This window comes from Cebus imitator, unplaced genomic scaffold, assembly GCF_001604975.1.
Source record: "Cebus imitator isolate Cc_AM_T3 unplaced genomic scaffold, Cebus_imitator-1.0 Scaffold248, whole genome shotgun sequence".
Lineage (NCBI taxonomy): Eukaryota > Metazoa > Chordata > Mammalia > Primates > Cebidae > Cebus > Cebus imitator.
Genome location: NW_016107563.1, coordinates 607146 through 629130, shown reverse-complemented (window position 1 = coordinate 629130; position 21985 = coordinate 607146). Strand labels below are relative to the sequence as shown.

General features: G+C 37.4%; 1 protein-coding gene across 1 annotated transcript in view; it reads right to left on the bottom strand.

Annotated features, from left to right (window-relative positions):
- Positions 1 to 6405: 6405 nt before the first annotated feature.
- The window catches only part of LOC119466982 (fibrocystin-like), a 20470-nt gene continuing 4890 nt past the window's right edge, over positions 6406 to 21985 (bottom strand). The window contains exon 2 of the mRNA XM_037727915.1: positions 6406 to 11194. Coding sequence (XP_037583843.1) covers positions 10755 to 11194 — 440 coding nt within the window. The 3' untranslated portion in view covers positions 6406 to 10754. The remainder of the gene's footprint in view (positions 11195 to 21985) is intronic.

Sequence of the window (21985 nt, the reverse complement as noted above, 5' to 3'; positions counted from 1 at the left end):
AGCTCAAGACCATTTTACAAAAATATGTAGTCTATGATATTAATAATTTATTAATATATAAGGAATTACTGTTTTAGGGTGACTAATTCACCCTCGTTTACATGGGACTTTTAGGAGCTTTTTAGTTTAGCAAGGAAAGTCCCATGTCCTCAGAAAACCCTCAATCTCAGACAAATCAAGAAGTCCAAATGCAAACGTATTCCTCCTGATAAAATGTCATTTAAAAAATGATTTCACCCGCTTAAAATGAGCAAATTAAAAAAAAAAAGATTAAATTGTCTCCTTTTTAAACAAAGACAGTATTTATAGTTTTTATTTCAATGAAGTAGAATATAGAGTATATATTTTAAGTTATACCGGCATTGTAAATGTCAATTTAATTACTGGCTAAAATTGTATTTTCATTGCAATGTGAAATTAAAATGTACTTTTTTCTTTTTAAGTTAATCATATTGTTAAAGCTCCAAATAAAGGTTTGCTCTATGCACAGGCACCGCTTATCAAAACCCCTGACAAGCCAGCAATTGCGCATATATTCACACCCAGAATAAAGCATTTATATTTCTAATGCTATTTCAAGGCCCTGTATCAGATTTAAGATCTTTGTTATCTCTGAGACAGGACAGCATGCAGATAAATATCCTAATGGTCCAAGCTTTCAAAGAATGTTGCCATTTATTCTATGGATATGCATCTCTGCACAGCGGCCAGACAAGACTGCACATGACACAGCTAAATACAATTTCATCTTCCCATTCCCTTCTCTTTCCCCTCTGCCCCCAAATCCTTCTTATTCCCTTTCTACTCCCTCATTCAAATGTTCATTTTGAAGATATGCTTTTCACTCAGATTAAAACAGGGTTTGCATTTAAAATTTTCATTTACCAAACAGAAAAATATTTTACTAGAAGGGAATGGTATTAAGGAGAAATGATTTTCCGTGTGCCCCGAGGCCTGGCATAGACAGGATTTGATTTGCTATGTTCGGCTGGAATCTGGATTGATACGCAGAGATGACAGGGGGTGTTTAATAAAATTTACATTTCATTTTCTCACTTGACACCAGTCTCCTGTCACTCATGGAACTGATGGGAATGCTGCAAATAACTTTTGTCAGAATCTAGTTGGGGAAACAGACAAGGAAATGAGAAGACAGAAAGGGGGAAAGAGAAGAGAGAACAGTCCAGCTTGTTTTTGTCTTGTGGCTTCAATGATGGAAACAGGCCCATTGAGTGCGGGGGACATGACAGTTGGTCACCTCCACATTGGAAGGACCAGGTGCACCACTGAGAAACCTGGGGAAGGCACCTAGGAGTGGACATGATCCAGCTGTGTACAAGGGCAGTCATGCTTGGAGGGGAATGTATGGATTGAAGGAGGGGTTTAAGCGTATAGAGGACTGGAAGTGGTTCATGTCAGCTGAAAAAGAGATCAGAAGACATCAAGCAAAGGCAAGAGGAGAAGATTAAACTCTCCTTTTTTTCCTTAGTGTCTGTAATTTTACACTTCACTCTAAACCAGAAATGTCTGTTTTCCACTTCTGTGTAACAGATTACCACAACTGTAGTGGCTTAAAACAACACCCATTTATTAGATCTCAGTCCTGTAGGTCAGAAGACTGGGCAGGCTCACCTGGATTTTGTTCTTAGGGTCTCATAAGGCTGTTACCTAGATGTTAGCTGGTCTGGGCTTTTATTAGGAGCCTCTGGGGAACAATCAGCTTCCATCATTATAAAGGTGGTTGGCATAATTCATTTCCTTATGGAGATAGGACTATAGTTCCCTTTTCCACACTGGCTGTTTTCTGTGGGCCACTTAGTTCTGAGAGGCCACCTGCTCTCCTGGCAAATGGGCTACTCCATCTTCAAAGGAGCAAAAACACATGAAATCATTCCCAAGTTTGACATACTTCTGACTTCCTCTTCTGCAATCAGCCAGAAACAAAACAAAACAAAACCTCTCTTCTTTTAAAACATTCGTGAGATGTGGTGAGGCCTATGGAAATAATTTTCCCACCTAAGGTCAACTAATGAGTAAGCCTAATTTCATCTGCAGTATCCCTTTGCTATTTAGTCATGGGAGGAACATCCAGGTGGCTAAGATCATGGGATCACCTTAAAATTCTGCCTATCACATTGTCCCATGTGTGATCCATGAGTGGCAGCCCAGGGAAGGCAGAAGGGCATGTTGCTGTGGCCAACATAACCGGTGACTTCTGAGAAGCCTGGAGATCCAGAAAGCTAGAAAGCAAGGTGTTTAATGGGGTCCCCCTAATGGTGGAAATTGTGGCTCCAAAAAGGATGTATGATCACTATGAATTTCAGACAGAATCCCGTTTGGGGCCTGTTTTTTGTTAAACCTTAGAAATAATGATCATTTGTCAAAGGGAACTAAGATATTATTAAGCAGGGGAGGGCCTATAGAATCAGAAGATATTTGAGTTACATATTTGCAAATGTCTTAATCCGTGTCTTTCATAAGAACAAAATGAGACTTAAAAGTTATAATTACTTTCTATTCATAAGACAGGTAGTTATAATTACTTTCAACAACAGTGTGTCATGTTTCTACATTCTTATTCAAAGTGGTTTTTCCTTCACTTGATTTGGTATAATAAACAAAGGAGGAATCTAAGAAAAACAACAGCCTTTTGGGAGGCTGAGGTAGGAGGATCACAAGGTCGAGATCAAGACCATTCTGGCCAACATGGTGAAACCCCATCTCTACTAAAAATACAAAAATTAGCTGGGCGTGGTGGCATGTGCCTGTAATCCCAGCTACTCAGGAGGCTGAGGCAGAAGAATCACTTGAACCCGGGAGGCAGAGCTGAGACCACACCACTGCACTCCAGCCTAGGCAACAAAGCAAGACTCCATCTCAGAAAAAAAAAAAAAAAAATTAGCTGGGCATGGTTGCATGCACCTGTATTCCCAGCTACTCAGGAGGCTGAGGCAAGAGAATTACTTGAACCTGGGAGGTGCAGGTTGCAGTGAGCAGAGATCACACCACTGCACTCCAGCCTGGTGACAGAGCAAGACTCTGTCTCAAACAAACAAACAAACAAAGCAAAACAAACAAACAAACAAAAAAACACCTCTCCAAGGTCCAGGGTCCAGGGCTATTCAGGCCAATTCAGCCTTGGGCATGTAATGGATGGTCTAAAGGAGGGGGCATGGTGTGTGAGTGGGCACATCCTCTTGACTTCATGGATTCCCTGTCTGTGTGAGAAATGTAGCTAGGGGTAGAGTGAAGTCAAAGTGAAGCACTCTAGAGCACAGAATTTAGAACAGAACCTTCTATTCACTAGTTCTTAAGGTATAGTATCAGCTGGGGGGTCATATATGTCTGATGCAGGTTTCATTCCACATATCAAGAAAAGAGGGAATTTAGAAGCCATTTACTCCATGATCTCCCAGTGTATAAATTAGACTAGGGAAGTAGCATTTAACCATGCCTTAAAAATATCAACAGAGTAGGATGCTGAAACATTCATAAAACTTGCAATTCTTTCCAAGTAAGTAGGTTTTTTTTCCTAATACCTCATCTCTTCAGTTACAGTGGGTATTCCTCCCTCTGACCCAATCTGAATTGAAACGACGCTTACCATTTTTTAAATATAATTTCACATTTTTAAAATGGTTATTAATTATTCATTCCACCTTTTATTTCCTGTACTCAACAGCAATTCATCACTGATGAATCCATGATCTGGGAATCAGTAACAATTCTAGTCACACTTATATATTTCCTCCTACCTGCAAGGGCTTCTTCTCTATCTACTTATATCTTACCTATTCTTTTAAGTCTTACTTAAGTTTTCCTTTCCTATGAATATTTCTTTTCTTATTACATATATTATTTCCCTCTTTTTGCAATTATTATTGCCTGGTATACACGAAGTCTGGGTAATAGAATTACCTGGAGAGAACTGCATCTGTAAAAAGAATTACCCAAATGTTTAAAGTAACAGGAAAAGAGAGTATGATTTTCTCATTATTCACAGAAACAACTCACAATGGTTTCTAACACCTTTTCTAAAAAACTAAAGTTAGAAAAAACTGGAATAATGTTTTCAGAATTTTACAAAGTAAAGGTTGTGATTAAAACCTTTTATAATCAGCCGTTATTTGTGCATGTATGAAGCATTTTTTTTGACAAAAGGGCTCTGAAATAATATATCACATGTAACTTTCTTGAAAAAAATTACTAGAAGATGTACTTCAACATATTAAGATATAACTGTGATTAATGGGTCATAAATTGATAAGCCATGATAAAAAAAAAGATTTTCTAGTAACAGAATATATTCAACATAAAGATACATCCAAATAGTTGTTATACATTTGGTTATAAAACAAAATACAAACATTAAAATCATTCTTAAAGAAGAAATACAAATTTTAAATGAATAACTTGAAATAGCTGTTAATATAATTTGTGATGGATAATACCAATCCCCACTATCCAATAAAAAATTGGATAGGTGAGACTGCATTGAAGCAGGAGTGTAAAATTATATTAAGTTTAATGCATTAAAAACAATAAGAAGATGCAATTTCTTGTTTCTAACCCTTTAAAATATACACTATCAAGAATGTAGGGGAAAACATAGGCACTATTGATGATATGAGAAAATGTCTTAGTCATTTTGGGCCACTATAACAATATACCATAGACTGAGTAGGTTAAATAAAAACCATTTATTTCTCATAGCTCTGGAGGCTGGAAAGCCCAAGATCAAGGTGCCAGCAGATGTGGTTCCTGGTGAGGGCCCTCTTCCTTGTTCATAAACAGCCAACTTCTTACTGTATCCTCAAAGAAAGAGAAGGAGAGAAAGAGAGATGGAGACAGATGATACATTGAGGTAGTCGGTAGAGTGAATGAAAGCCAAGGAAGTAATAAAATGTGTGAACAGAAGTCTTTCAAACAAATTTGCTGGAGTAGAGATTTAAAAAATTGAAAAGAGATTCGAAGAAGCCTATTGAATCAAGGAAAGTTTTCTTTTTCTTTCTTCCTTTTTTTTTTTTTTCAATAGTGGAAGGTTTTTAACCATATTGATGCTTACAAGAGTAAACCCGTAGATGGGGAGAGATTAATGATGCTGGAAAGAGAGGATAATTGAAGCTGTGACATCCTCGAGAATAGAATAAAAATGTGTGGGTGGGAGAAACTCTTGATATTTGGTATTATTAGACGTATAGCCCAAATTTATAGCACTTCTAGAGTTCTCTAAACTATAGATAAGCATCTAGGATTATTTATTCATGGAACAATTTTTTTAAATTTTTGAATATCTTATCTCTCAGGCCACATTCATTATTTGTAAATTAAAGCCCAACATCTCTTGACTTCAGTTTCTATTACAGGAGTCTGAATCTCAGGAATCTCCCTAAAAAGTATGCAGTGATAGGTGCTACCAAGAGTCAGACCTTTGTTTTCAAGTTTACACATACACGTATTGCTTAATGACAGGGATACACTCTGAGAAATACATCATTAGGTGATTTCATCATTGTGCAAACATCATAGAGTGTACTTATAAAAACCTAAATGGTGTAGCCTACTATACACTGAGGCTATATGAAATAGCCTAGTGCTCTTAGTGTACAAAGCTGTATAGCATGTTACGGAACTAAATGCTATAGTCAATTGTAACACAATGGTATGTATTCATATATCTACACATATCTAATCATAGAAAAGATACAGGAAAAATATGATATAATCTTATGTGACCACCATTGCACATATGGTCCCTTGTTGATCAAAATGTTATGCAGCACTGAATATCAACATCACATGGTATAGGCTTAGAATAAGTTCTCATGGAGCTGGACTGGAAGAAATACACAAGGTGGCACTAACATGGGGAAGAGAGACATCCTACTGGGTGGGCACATCTCAGTGCTGTGAGTATCATGTTGACTTAGGGTAAGCATCTGCTTCCACAGTGTCTCCTTCATAAGAGTATGATAAGGAGACTCTTTTATATCTGGATTTTAGGAGTGATATTGAGGCCATAACCATATATAATTTTTCCTTATAGGCCCTTCACCCAAAATGGAAACCTTAGTGGTGTGCCTTGAATAATATCCCAGGGGCACTATAGTAGCAAAGCAGATCCAGCCACACTCTAACCACTGCCACCCATAGCAGCTTTTCTTCCTCACCTATAGACTTCCCTTACTTTTCCTTTTAGCCCTCCTTGGCCTCTTTCCTCTTTCCATTCACCTTCCACTCTCTGCAATCTTTTTCTTCTCCTCTGCATCTATTTTAGTTCTTAAAGGGCAAACAGCATTTTCTATAAGCATTTCTGCAAGACTGAGAGTATTTTCTGTAAGCATTTCCTATGGCTGAGATCTAAAGAGACCACCAATCTCTGGTCAATCATAACTGGGAGAAGCTTTTTAAATTTAACAGTAAATATATTTATAAAAGTATTGCAATACAAAAGTATATAAAATTTGAAGTGCAAATAAATCCATATTTTCTACTCCACTCCCCAGACGTAACTATTACTTACAAAATTATCTTGGCTATCTTTTCATAATTGTTCTATACATAAACAAACTATAGTAAAAGCATGCTGTGCAGACTTTTTTGTGATTTGCTTTTTTACTATATAACAGCATAACTTAAATACTTTTCTATGTGAGTCATTCTACTAAATGATATACCATTAATTTGAAGAAGTGATAAAAGGAAAAAATATAGTCCAAACAAATTTTGCAATTTGCTTTGGACCATAACAAAATTATGGCAACTGACTGTTTTTTATTAATAAAATGGAGAGAAGAGTGGGTATTTCCTTCATCTTGTTATAGCTACTAATTTTGAAATAAAAGGTAAAGTGATAATAGATAATATTACCTTGAGACTGATAAGAGATAATGTACAGACAATTAATTCTTTGAATCCCAATAAAATCTAGAAAGTCCTACAAATGCATTACATAAATTTTCTAAATTGTTCCAAGCAAAGAAATCCCTAAGTAAAAAGAATACATACTAGAATAATATTTATAAACATCCAAATCCCTGTATTCTGCCACTTAATCCACATTTAAGTTTATAAAAATTTTATTTATTTTAAAAATTACCACCTAGAAATGTGATTTCTCTCTCAAATATATCTGTAATCAGTCACAGTGCTGTAGTATATGTTGAAATCAACGGTTCTATACTAAATAGTGTTTAATTTCTTCTGCTTTAGTTTTTTTCAAAATTGACATTGAATATATTATAACTTCTGAAAGCAAAATATGGAATAAATGCATCAAATTTAAATGGCAGAATTAATTAAAATCCTTTAGTGTTATTGACATGTACAATTCTATAGAACCTTGGTTGAATAATATTTGCATGTGATTTACATTTGATTTCCTCATACTCATTTTTGCATATAGTTTGCATGCATTTCAATGTATAGTAATTTCATATATTTGGAGTTAGACTGCTAGATGGAAGAGAGTCATTCAACTAAATTGTTGAAAGGGGTGGACCCTCAGAAAACTCAAGTCTTCTTGGTCCTTGGTGGTCTGATTGGGCAGTAACAAGGGCAAGCCTATTGAAGGGCAAATCCACCTTGATCAGATAAGCTGAATCTCTCACTTTGGGAGAGACACAAAGTTCTGTTGGTCAGGTGCTTTCCCCAAAAAGTCCACCCAAAAAAGCGCCCCTCCCCAAACAAAAAGCATGGAGAGATGGTGAAAACAACCATAGCTCCATGTATACTTCTTTCTTAATTTTGAGACCCATAAATATTTATAGATGTTCATTATTTGACAAATAAAAATTGTAGGTATTTATCATATACAACTTGATATATGTATACATTGTGGAATGGATCAATTGAACTAATTAACATATGCATCACCTCATATACATAGCATTGTTTGTGGTGACGACACTTAAAATTACCTTCAAACACTTTTGAACTCTCTAGACCATTAGCTTAACCAATCTCTTGAGAGAAAGAAATCCATCAATACAATGGGAGGCAAGAAGAGATTCTTTGAACTAACACAGGAATAAAGCACATCTCAATATTTATTTAGATAAAGGGTATAGATGGTCACTGTTGGGAAATATTTGCTGGGTTACCAACATTAATAATCTGAATAAATTTAGGGTTGGCCTACAGTGGTGCTCAAATGGGCTCATCTCCAGACACGAATGAATGCAGAGCTGCTCTCTTTGCTTTCAGTGTTTCCACAGTTCTCTCATTTTCTTGAGAAAGAGGACTAGCTTAACTATGGGTTGAGGAATTTTAGCTAGATGCCAAAGCTCCATGTCACATGCTAGAGCCTGGCAAGTTGCTGGGGATATTTATGGCTGCTATTTAGGCCCAAAGTGTCAGTTCTGGCCTCAGGAATTGCAGGTTTTCTGGGATGGAATTAGTAAGTTAACTATGGTTACTCCTAAACAGAGGAATAAGATAAAACTTGCCTCCCAGAAAGATTCATCATGTGACACATAAAGAGTAAGAAGATAAGGATTGGGAGAAGGGTAAAGAAGGGGTCGGAAATAACAGAACTGGCAACTGACTCTTTGAGAAGGGCAAGATAGAATCAAGAATCATGGCTGACTTCTAGATTTCTGGTCTGAATACAGTGATGTCATTCATTGAGTTAGGAAAAAACACAAGGAGGAACAGGTTTTAGGGCTGTGTTAACTTCCTAGTAGCTATGGGATAACCTGCTGGAAATTCTCACTAGGCAGCTAAATGCATGGTATAGAGCTCAGGAAAAATATCTGGGAAAAAATTTAAAGTGGTGAAAGAATCCACATAATTGAAAGAAAGAATGTGCAGGTAAACTGAGGTAGAGCAAGGACTAACACTGCCACCATTTTATAATCCTCAAAAGGCTTCACTTCTGAAAGGTTTTTTCCATGAAGCTTACAGCTCTTTGAGGATCCAAGGCATGTACTAAAGCAGACATTGCAAAGGTAAATGACTTCACAGACTGAAAGCTACAAAAAAGATATAGAAATGGTTATAACAGAGACTAATTAAACTAGGGAAGACATGTTCTTCCTAAGTCATTCGAGGTATTTTTTTGTTTGTTTTTTATGTTTTTAATTCTGTTGGTGCTCAAGCAAAATAAGAGGACTTACTCAGCAGGCAGCCAGCTTGTACTTCCAGAGTAAACTTCTATAAACCAATTGTCCTGCAAATCTGTCTCTGAACACAGATAGCCTGGATTAAAATCTCCTGGGGAGCACTGACCTTAACATCTATTTATATTTTCTTGCAAATCCAACACAGTGACCACAGAGAAAACTACCTACCTCCTTTCAGGGACAGCCTTAAGATCTGAGATACTCACCAGACACCTAAAGAAGAGGTTAAAACGTTTCTGCCAATAGTAGGACGATATACACCTCCTTCTTGATGTCCTGCAGACAAAACAGCTTTCTGCCAGTACTTCCCACAGAACCAATTCCTGGGCATCATTATTTAGAATAAAGCAGTGAAAGAGTGTGTTTTCTTTCTCTGTTCCAACTCAACCACAGCACAACCCCTTAACCCTGCAGAGATTAGAAAATCCTGGTTTTCAGGATTATCAGGAAAAGCTGAGAGCAATCTCTTGGAAGCTCTCCTCATTCCTGCCGTCTTTTCTTTACACGCTTGAAGCATTAAGGCCTTCTGGATCCAGAGCCAAGGACACAGTCAGGCTGCTTAAAGTATTCTTCAGTTTGAAAAGAAATAAGCCCTATACAAATGTGTGAATCTGGTGAAACTGCCTTTAACACCCTTACCAAATGTATCAATACCAGGCGTACCTTTGTTCTGATCTCCACTTAACCTCCCAGCACAGCCTAGAACAGTTGCACGTGACATAATCTCGCCTCTCCTTCATTGCACAGCTTTATGCATCATCTTCTCCAAAAAGCAGTTCTTTGATAAAGGAGTTAGCTGATCATCTACTTGCTACTTGGCTATCTCTGACCTCCCAGTGTAGTTCTTTTCCAGTTGTAAATGTGACCCAGCTACTAACAGAATCACTGAAAAATACAATAGTGGTCCATAGACAATTTCCTTTCCCAGACTTGGTATTTTTACATCTTTGTCCTTAACTAAACTCTCAGCAACGGCCATGAGAATATAAATTTTCATGTGTAAATACTCATGAAGTGCAAATTTGATATGCTCGCACTACTGTAGGCTCCCAATAATGATTGAATTTAAACCATGAAATAAAATCCACTTGTAAAAAGCCAGGAAGTTGACTTGTGTTTGGAATGTAAGCACTGACAGATCAGGGAGCAGGGTGTTGAACTGTCCCTTCAAATGTTACTAGCGGATAAAGAAATGCTTTTCTGTAACAGAGTGGAATTAACTGTTGCTGACCAGACCTTTTCATGATCCCTTCCATAAGAGAAGCTCAAAGCACTGTGGGTGGTCAACCCAGAGACTGCTTAATAATAATCTCTGCTGGTATAAGTCAGTATTATGCCATTATTAAGTTGTTGAAATCAGGCTTAAGTCACAAACTGGTAAATAATTAACAAGTGTCATCATTTTCCTGGCATTGAACTAGGATTGTGATAGCTGTGAAAGATGTATCAGGCATTTTTTAGTCTATACGCATTTGTATAACTGTTTTCCATTCTAAAGTCGAAAAAGGGATTCAGAGTCCACATTCTCTCTTCTCAGTTGTTCCAGCAAAACAGTCCTCACTTCCCCTGCTTATTATCCAGAAATATTTGGAATATTCTGCCTTTCAGGCCAAATGCCCACACCGTTCCTGATCACAGCTGCTCCTGAATAGTTCCTGGGTGTACTGAATGAAGGCAGAATGCCTCAGTGGCCCCACAGGAGGCTTTCTTCTCTAGGGAAAGCCCCAAGTTGCCACTTTTCTTACTCAGCCAACTCTGCCCTGGCAAATGCTGCCTCTCTTGTCTGAGGTCTGGGCATAGCAGCAGCAGCTGATCTTGGCCTGCCAGCTGGTATCTGAGCAACTGCTCTTGGGCCTCCTTCCAGTTCCCAGTCTCTTGAAGGTACACCGGCCGAGCAGGAGCACCTGGAGTACAGGTGTGCCCATGGGATGTGATGCTAGTAGTAGCAGGAGCAGGCAAAGCAGCCCCTTCCTCTTGGACAATGCGGCAGCTAACTTTCCTTCTGGACACTCTGTTCATCAACTGGTCGGGGCACTGGTTCATTCTGCCCAGCATGGCTTTCATTCTCATATCTGGGGAGAAAAGAAGTAGGGAATAAATGGATTTAGTTTTCAACCAGTGAATTACACATTTTGCATAGTTAGCATTTCTGACAAGAAATTGTCAAATACAGTTTTAATTATATCAGCTCTTTAATTTCCAAATATCTTTTATTAGATATTCCAAATATGTAATAAAAATTTGGTAACGCTGCTTCCTCAAAAAATACGTTTATAATATTGACAATTGAATGAGGATTTTTCATTGTAAGCACTAGGCTTCAATGCAAATACCAGACTATGGTCAAGCCTTACCAGTGGGCCAACTCACACCTGTGTTAACAAATATGAACTATAAAAACCAGTATTATCTAACAGTTAGACTTTTATGCCAAATTCATAATTTAAATATCTTTAGTTTTATAAAAACATGAATACAAATACTTGTAGAAATAATATGAGCATAAGCATCTATTTATATAAGTGTATAAATGTATGTTTGCATAATAGTAGAAGGAGAGATGGCACATGAGACTCAAGTCACAAAATTAGGGCTCAAGTTCCCCTTCTCCTGCTGTCTGGTTTTATGACTTTCATCCTTTCAGCCTCTTTGGGCTTTAGTTGTATAATTTTAATTTATTCTCAGGTGCTACTTTACAATTTACTAAAATATATTTATTTTAGCAATGTTGTTTTAGTTGTTTTCTTCTCAACATTTTATTTGTATTTTATTTTTCTATTAAACAGAACTAAACAGCAACTCAGAAGAGTGCAGTATAATTAAACAGATAATGTAGGCATCACACAATACTGTGTAAAGATAAAGAATGCAATGGAAAGTTAGGAATGTTCAGTGGGATACATGCATGGGTATATGATGCATGCAAAAGGTCATTATTCATATGCCTACAGTGAGAAAAAGATTGAACCTGCCTTAACCCGGGGAGGGGGGCAGTAATACTGTCATCTACATTTACTGTCCCAGCTTTTCTCATATTTCACCAGAAAATATATTAACCACTCGTTTGTATGCAATGAAGATGCTGACTTATTAGGCTTTTCGTTATTTTTTTTTTTCCTGAGTTTATTGAGAGCTGTCTTGGTTTGTGTCAGGAGATAGTAATCACGTCTGATTCATACTATAAAATACAATATTGGGGTAAAGAATACCAATTTCTCACTTCAATTTAATCTGGAAAATGAGGTAAGGATGAGATAAAGTAATAACATAACAGAAATATATACGTATATATATAATGCTTTTGATTTAGAGCGGTAAAATAAGATAATCATGTTGTTCCTATTATTTCCATGATGCATCTATTAATATTATGATAAACTCATGCTATTCGTATCTTCTCTCTCCTTTCCACAGTCCATTTGTCTAGCATGTATCTTCTACAGCCATCAAACTATGAGATGCTTCTCTTGCTTAGAGCTGTAAGAACTTTCAGGTTACCCTAGTTTTCCTATGGGACCTGCAGCTCCTTCCAGAAATGTTTCTTGACAGCTCAAACTACATTGATTTATGCCTCCACACTTGTTGTCTAGAGTTTCTCATTTGACCTGCACAGCTGCTTCTATTATTGGTCACCTTTCCTTATGTGACAATTTCATCTTCCTCTTAGGAATCTAAGTTCCTTCAAGGAAGAAATTTTTGTGTGTCATCAGCCTTGCTCCCTCATTATGCCCAGCCCTCGGCCAAGCACTGGGCTTGGCATCATCTCCTTAATTACTGCTCCCACCAGGTGGAAAAGACATAGTTTATTAGGATCAGCAAATAACCAAAGAACAAGAATAATAAATTGTCAGGTAGAAGCAAACTTTAAAAAGGCAAAAAAGGCTTTGAATTTTAATCCCTTGGTAAAACCAACAGCACTTCACATAAGAGGAATCAAACACTGCAAGTTGCCTATTTTCAATCCATTGAAGATACTGTTATCTTGTTTTTGAGAGATCTTCATTGGAAATCTTTTCCCCCTTGTTCTTTAAGTCCGCATCTATTCATGAAAGACTAACACAAGCATAGCTTTCCTCTGCAGACCCCAAAACATTTAAAACTCTCCCATGAATTATTTACATGGCAGCTCCAATCAGCAACATACCTGACAGACTCCCCAGCCGAAATGAAAGTTCACTGTGTAAAGGTGCCCAGGGAGGCTGGCCGCCTCCCACTGTGAGGTTATAGACAGAACTAAGTCAGCACACATTATGTGTCAGCGCCGACATCAGAAGGAATCAAATCCTTTGATCTCGGACCTCCACAGGAAGCTTAGATCTCAGACAAATTAGATAAAAAATGAATTTACAGCAGATACATGTCCTAAGGCATTCGGCTGAATGTTTGGGTTTTAGGGAAGGAAGGATAGTGAGTATCAAAACATATGAATTGGCATGCCTCCCTTCCACCTCTGCCTTGTTGATGAGTCCCAATTAAAAAGAAAAGATGGGATTTTAAACTGTTCCTCATGCCTCTTAGAATCCCACTGGTGGATTTGATCAAGTTTCAGGGAAAATGGGGTGCAATGTGGAGAACATATATCTCTTCCCTACAGAAAGGAAGGCTCACTGGTTCTGGGTTCTCTCAGATCCACCCATAGTCAGATACAGCTTTTCCAGCTGTCTTTAGCCTCTTTCAACTTCCATGACTTTCTTAAGCAGCACATATGCACTGTGCCTGTGACTTTTGAAATTTGTGTGGGTACCGGTCACTGGCTTCTTTTGCAATGAGCTTATGAACAATGAATCTCCCCACTCTCTCTCTACCTACCTCCTACCCCTCATTCATATTTTTTAGCCTAGGTCTAGGTGCAACATTCAGTGTTGGTTGATCTGGAATCAGTATAGAAAGCCCAATATAATTGCCTGGACCTTTGAACCTAAACAGGATCTGAAGCAGAGGGATGAACAACTGATCAACCAACAAGAATTTCTCATTTGTCAGTAAGGAGCAATAGTCCTGTCCACATATTAGGGAATGTATACGCCATAGTTAAATACTAAGGCGTCTGTCTTGTCTAGAGAATTTGTTTCTTTAAGTAAAAAATATTATTTCTTTTTAATAAGCAATACATGACAAATGAGGAGATATAAAAATAAGAGAAAAATAAAAAGGAAAAACGCCTGTAGTCCCACATTATATCATAAGTAATCTGCATTTTATTGTTTTTGTGATACTCTAGAAATTGATGTCTTTTAGTAAACCTAATTTAACTCATTAATCCATATGGAACTTCATTAGTTATATTTTATAAAATGTGAATCTAGAATGATAAATGTTTTAAATAGTCAAGTTTACTAAACCTTTTATAAACTGTTTTCCTTTATATTTATTTTTATTTTCTCTTTTATTATGTATTTCATTTCTGTATCTAACATCCATCTACCTAACTATATATGATATCTATATCTACCTAATCAGGGCTATTTCCAATAATGCGCCCATATATTCTTATAACAGAATCACATTAACTTAAGAAGAATAGTGACATAAATATTATTGCCCTATTAGGGCTACCCATTTCCACTACCATAAAATCTATTTGTTTTTAAAAAATTGACAGGTTCACAGCCAAATTCTACCAGATGTACGAAGAGGAGCTGGAACCATTTCTTTTGAAATTATTTCAAACAATACAAAAAGAGGGAATCCTCCTTAACTCATTTTATGAGACCAACATCATCCCAATACCAAACCTGGCAGAGACACAACTAAAAAAGAAAATTTCAGGCCAATATCCATGATGAACATTGATGCAAAAGTCTTCAATAAAATACTGGCAAACTGAATGCAAGAGCACATCAAAAAGCTTATCCATCACACTTGAGTAGATTTCATTCCAGGGATGCAAGGCTGGTTTAACATCTGCAAATCTGTAAACATAATCCGTCACATAAACAGAACCAAGACAAAAACCACATGATTATCTCAATAGATGCAGAGAAGGGCTTCAACAAAATTCGACAACCTTTTATGATAAAAACTCTCAATGAACTAGGTTATCAATGGAATGTATTTCAAAATAATAAAAGCTATTATGACAAACCACAACCAATATCATACTGAATAGGCAAAAACTGGAAGCATTTCCTTTGAAAACTGGCATTAGACAAGGATGCTCTCTCTCACCACTCCTATTCAATATAGTATCGGAAGTTCTAACCAGAGCAATCAACCAAGAAAAAGAAATAAAGGATATTCAATTAGGAAAAGAGGAAGTCAAATTGTCTCTATTTGCAGATGACATAATCATATATCTAGAAGACCCCATCATCTCAGCCCAAAACCTCAAGCTGATAAGCAACTTCAGCAGTCTCAGGATACAAAATCAATGTGCAGAAATCACAAGCATTCCTATACACTAACAACAGACAGCCAAATCATGAGTGAACTCCCATTCACAACTGCTGCAAAAGGAATAAATTATCTAGGAATACAACTAACAAAGGATATAAAAGACCTCTTCAAGGAGAACTACAAACCACTGCTCAAGGAAATAAGAGAGGACACAAACAGATGGAAAAACATGCCATGTTTCTTGGTTAGGAAGCATCAGTATCATGAAAATAGCCATACTGCCCAAAGTAATTTATAGATTCAAAGCTACCCCATCAATCTACCATTGACCTTTTTCACAGAACTGGAAAAATCCACCTTAAACTTCATATGGAACCAAAAGAGAGCCTGCATAGTCAAGACAATCCTAAGCAAAAAGAATAGAGCTGGAGGTGTCATGCTACCTGACTTCAAACTATACTAGAAGGCTACAGTAATCAAAACAGCATGGTACTGGTACCAAAACAGAGATATAGATCAATGGAACAGAACAGAGGCCTCAGAAGCAACATCACACATCTACGACCATCTGATCTTTGACAAACTGGACAAAAACAAAGAATGCAGAAAGGATTCCCTGTTTAATAAATGGTGTTGGGAAAACTGGCTAGCCATGTGCAGGAAGCTGAAACTAGACCCCTTTCTTACTCCTTATACAAAAATTAACTGCAGATGAATTAAAGATTTAAACATAAGAACTAACACCATAAAAACCCTAGAAGAAAACCTAGGCAACGCCATTCAGGACATAGGCACAGGCAAGGACTTCATGACTAAAACACCAAAAGCAATGGCAACAAAAGCCAAACTAGACAAATGGGATCTAATTAAACTTAAGAGTTTCTGCACAGCAAAAAAAAAAACAATCATTAGAGTGAACTGGCAACCAACAGAATGGGAAAAAAATTTTGCAAACTATCAATCTAACAAAGGGCTAATATCCAGAATCTACAAAGAACTAAAACAGATGTACAAGAAAAAAACAAGCCCATTCAAAAGGGAGCAAAGCATATGAACAGACACTTTTCAAAAGAAGTCATTTATGTGGCCAACATATACAAAAATGCTTATAATCACTGGTCATTAGAGAAATGCAAATCAAAACCACATTCATATACCATCTCACACCAGTTAGAATGGCAATCATTAAAAAATCGGATGCTGGAGAGGATGTGGATAAAAAGGAATGCTATTACACTGTCGGTGAGATTATAAATTAGTTCAACCATTATGGAAGACAGTGTGGCAATTCCTCAAGGATCTAGAAATAGAAATTCCATTTGACCCAGTAATCCCATTACTGAGGATATGCCCAAAGGATTATAAATTGTTCTATTATGAAGACATGCACACGTATGTTTGTTATGGCACTGTATACAATAGCAAAGACCTGGAACCAACCCAAATGCCCATCAGTGATAGACTGGACAAAGAAAATGTGGCACATATACATCAAGGAATACTATACAGCCATAAAAAACAACAAGTTCATGTCCTTTGTAGGGACATGGATGAATCTGGAAACCATCACTCTTAGCAAACTGACACAAGAACTGAAAACCAAACACTGCATGTTTTCACTCATAGGCAGATGATGGACAATTAGAACACATGGGCACAGGGAGGGGAACATCAAACGCTGGAGTAGAAGGTGGGGGTCCAGGGGAGGGGAGGGACAGTGGGGGGCAGGGGGGTGAGGGAGGGATAATACCAGGAGAAATTGCTGATGTAGTTGAAGGGGGGACAGAGACAGCAAACTACCACAGCATATGTGTACCTGTGCAACAATCCTGCAGGATGAGCACATGTACCCCAGAGCTTAAAGTACAATAAAAAAGAAATTGACTTTGTATCATTAACCTATATTTTCTGATGAACTTTGGAATCCATCTTATGTCATTCAATATTGCAAAGAATGATTGGAATTGCATTTATCCCATTTACTTGAGAATAACTGAGGCACTTGGAATAATAATCAATTAGATTAGGAAACATTCCAGTTAGGAAACATTATAATTCTGTATGTGTTCAAGGCTTCTCTTTATACTATTTAACAAAATATAGTTTATTTTTATATAGGTTCAACATAACACTGGTTAAAACTTTTTTCAAGGCAGTATATACTTTGGTCTTGATGGTACATTTATTTTTTTCAACTATTTACCATTGACCTATATATTTTTTGGACTGACATTATCTTTGAGTAAGTTATTCAAAATATTTTTAAATCATGGTAGTTAAAGGTTGCATCTTTTAAGTTATCCTTTAAAAAGTATATAATCTGCAAATAACTTCCAACACTGTCCTCTTAATTTATTTTTATTTTTATTTTTTGAGATGGAGTATCACTCTGTCACCCAGGCTGGAGTGCAGTGGCATGATCTTGGCTCACTGCAACCCCCACCTTTTGGGTTCAAGCAATTCTCCAGCCTCAGCTTCCCAAGTAGCTGGGACTACAGGCGCATGTCACTGGGGCCAGCTAATTTTTTTTTTTTTTTACTTTAGGTTCTGGGGTACATGTGCAGGTCATGTAGGGTTGTTGCATAGGTGTATACATAACCAGGTGATTTGCTGCCTCTATTCCACCTTCATCTATATCTGGCATGTCTCCCCATGTTATCCCTCCCCACCTTCTCCACCACCCGCTGTCCCTCCCCTAACCCCCCCAACTGCCCCCAGCATGTGATGCTTCTCTCCCTGAGTCCAGGTGTTCTCATCTACCTGTGAGTGAGAACATGCAGTGTTTGATCTTCTGTTCTTGTGTCAGTTTGCTGAGAATGATGGTTTCTAGATTCATCCAAGTCCCTACAAAGGACACAAACTCATCATTTTTTATGACTGCATAGTATTCCATGGTGTATATGTGCCATATTTTCTTTGTCCAGTCTATCATTGATGGGAATTTGGGTTGGTTCCAGGTCTTTGCTATTGTACACAGGGCCACAGTGAAATACGTGTGCATATGTCTTTATAATAGAATGATTTATAGTCCTTTTGGTATATACCCAGTAATGGGATTGCTGGATCAAATGGAATTTCTATTTCTAGATCCTTGAGGAATTGCCACACTGTCTTCCACAATGGTTGAACTAATTTATACTCCCACCAACTGTGTAAGAGTGTTCCTATTTCTCCACATCCTCTCCAGCATCTGCTGTCTCCCAATTTTTTAATGATTGCCATTCTAACTGGCATGAAATGATACCTTAATGTGGTTTTGATTTGCATTTCTCTAATGACCAGTGATGATGAGCATTTTTCATATGTTTGTTGGCTTCGTATATGTCTTTTTTATATTTTTAGTAGAGACAGGGTTTCACCATGTTGGGCCAGGCTGGTCTTGAACTCCTGCCCTTAGGAGATCCACCCACTTCAGACTCCCAAAGTGCTGGGATTATAGGTGTGAGCCACCACACCTGGCCACTTTGTTTTATATATGCTGTGTTTCTTAGGATTCCAAAATATATGTTATAAAATTATGGTAAGAATGAGTTAAGTGTTTTTCCATATTTGAATATGAATTCCTCCAATATTCCATTATTAATTATTGGATCTTGGTTAAAAACAGAATTGGAACTCTTCCTCCTTTAAAAAAATTTTTTTTGAGAGGCTAGGATTTTATTATGTTCCCCAGGTTGGAGTGCAGTAGGTATTCACAGGCACAATCATAGTTCACGGCAGCCTCAAACTCTTAGGCTCATAAAATCCTTCTACCTCAGCCTCCTGAAGAGTTGGAAGTACTGGTGTATACCACCATACCAGGCTCTTAGTGGGCATACTGTTATTCCTGATTATTTTTTAAAATTTTCCTGTGGGACAACTACTATATTTTATTCATGTCTTAAAGTAGAAAATGTTCATTTTTTTAATTATATGACATGGACATGTTATTTATTCATAATTTTCAAATATAGTTTTGCTTTCCTGAGCACTTGAGACAATTTCTAATTCTCAGCTCCTTTGCTTCCAAATGAAGCTATCTCTGTCCTCCCTTCTCCTTGTCATTCTTATACATTTGTATTAACAGAAGGTAAAGTGACAGTCCTTTATATTTTACATTTACAAAATGCACCATATACAGTCAATGTATCTCTAAGGTGGTAGAGATAAGAAATCTTTGAAGTAGATGTTCATAGTCACATGTGTATAATAGCCAGTCTTTTTTTTACAGATCACTTTTCCATTTCCAACATTTGATGCATGGATTCCATAAAGAAAAGTGGTTGTGGACAAAGATTAGTCCATAATTTGGATAAAGCAATACTCAGGTGGTCAGCTGTTGTGGCTATCCTGCAATCACAAAGGTGGTGGCAAGAAAACTGGAAGAGGAAGCTAAAGTAACCAGCAGAAAGCATTATCTGGAAGCAAGAAGTCATACTTTGCCCACTGTTAGGACCCCCCAAAAACGAGCATTCATCATCCTGTTGCACAGTTGGTGAACTTAGATAAAATTTCTGTTAATACATTTCTTTTAGAAGAGGGGCAGGGGTGGGTCTTTTTTCCCCAGCAATTGTAGTAACTACTGGAATCCAAGGGTCTCTGGAAAATGAAAAAGGAAAGAAAGGGACTCATTTCATCAGGTCTTCATCATTCACTCAGTAATAGTTATCAGTGGTATAATATCCTAAATCTCTGTGGTAACAGTGGTATTGGGATCATAAAAGATACAGAATTTATACCAAAGGATCTGGATAGGATGAACACAAATAATTATATTACATATAAAATGTATTAAACAAGAAAGTGCGAAGTATTATAAAAGTTGAGAGAAGGGAACTACTCCTTCTAGATAAGGAAATTTGAAATAAAGAAAAAGTATATGATATGGACTGGAATCAGTAGGAGTGTATTAATCCATTTTCATGCTGCTGATAAAGACATACCCAAGCCTGGGCAATTTTAAAAAGAAAGAGATTTAATTGGACTCACAGTTCCACGTGGCTGGGGAGGCCTCACAATCATGGTGGAAGGCAAGGAGGAGCAAGTCACATCTTACCTGGATGGCAGCAGGCAAAGAGAGTTTGTGCAGGAAAACTCCCATTTTAAAAACTATCAGATTTCTTAAGACTCATTCACTGTCACAAGAACATAGCAGGAAAGACCAGCCCCAAAATTCAATCACCTCCCACTGGGTCCCTCCCATGACATATGGGAATTGTAGGAGTTACAATTAAAGATGAGATTTGGCTGAGGCCACTGCCAACCATAGCAGCAAGACTTTGATATGTGAATACCTTAGAGAAGGACATTGTGATGTGAGGAAGCCTATCTTGTACATAGGAAATACTGTCTTGGAGGGAAAAGAGATAGGGATGAAGGAGTAGACACCTGTAAGGAGCGTATAAAGTAAAACTGAACTGAAGATATACCTGTGAAATGAAGTGCAGAGGAGGAGAGAGAAAAAAACAGACACTGGAGAGAAAGAATCTATAAAACTTGACAAGCAAGAGGACAGGCTGGTAAAGGGAGAACTAGGAGTTAAAGATAACTCTGTGTCTTGTCTAGAAGATTCAGGGGCTACTAACCAATTTAGGGGAACAAGGAAACAGGTGAGAAGGTGTGAAACTAAACTGAGTTCTGACAGAGCAAAGCAGGACTCTTTCCCTGGCATTTCCACAAACCTGAGTTTATATAAACTGGACAACTAAGCCCTTTGCAAATGGTATTTGAAACAGTGTGATATGATTTATGAATTTGAGGGGCTAAATGTGTAACTTAGGACAATGGCATTCTTTATCTCCTTTAGCATTCTCTCCCATATTTAAATTGTTAAATACACCCTGTTGTGACTGCCTTATACTTAATTGTGTATTGCCTAGGATTGGTCTCTAATTTTCCCTCAAATATTACCCTTGTATCCCAACCACATTGAAAATTCATAAAGGACAGAGGACCAGATATCATCTCTTTATAACAATACAGTATCTTATAAGATACTAAATAAACATCAGAAGATAAATCAATCCTTATTTAATATTTACTGGGAGATGAAGCCCTCAGCCTCCCAAAATTCTGGGATTACAGATGTGAGCCACTGCATCGGGCCCAGAGTGACATTTCAGTACATTTATACAATGTATAATGATCAAATCAGGGTAGTGAGCATGTTCGTCACCTCGAACCTTTATCATTTCTTTGTGTTATAAACATTCTGAAAAAAATGCAGCTCAGTTACTGCTCAAAGCTTGAGCAGGTTTTAACAGGTGAAGAAAAGCCATCCAACTGGCAGAGACTGCAAGTAAACGAGTGGAGATGTTAGACTAATCCCGAGATGGTGAGTTGGTTTGGTGAGGGTAAGCAAGGGCAAAAGAGTGAAACCCAATATAAGGTTAGAAATATTGGATAGAGTCAAGGCTTAGAGGGCTTTGAATATTTTTTCCCATTTATTTATTTTATTGCATTTTAGGTTTTGGGGTACATGTGAAGAACATGCAAAATTGTTGCATAGGTACACACGTGGCAGTGTGATTTGCTGCCTTCCTCCCCAT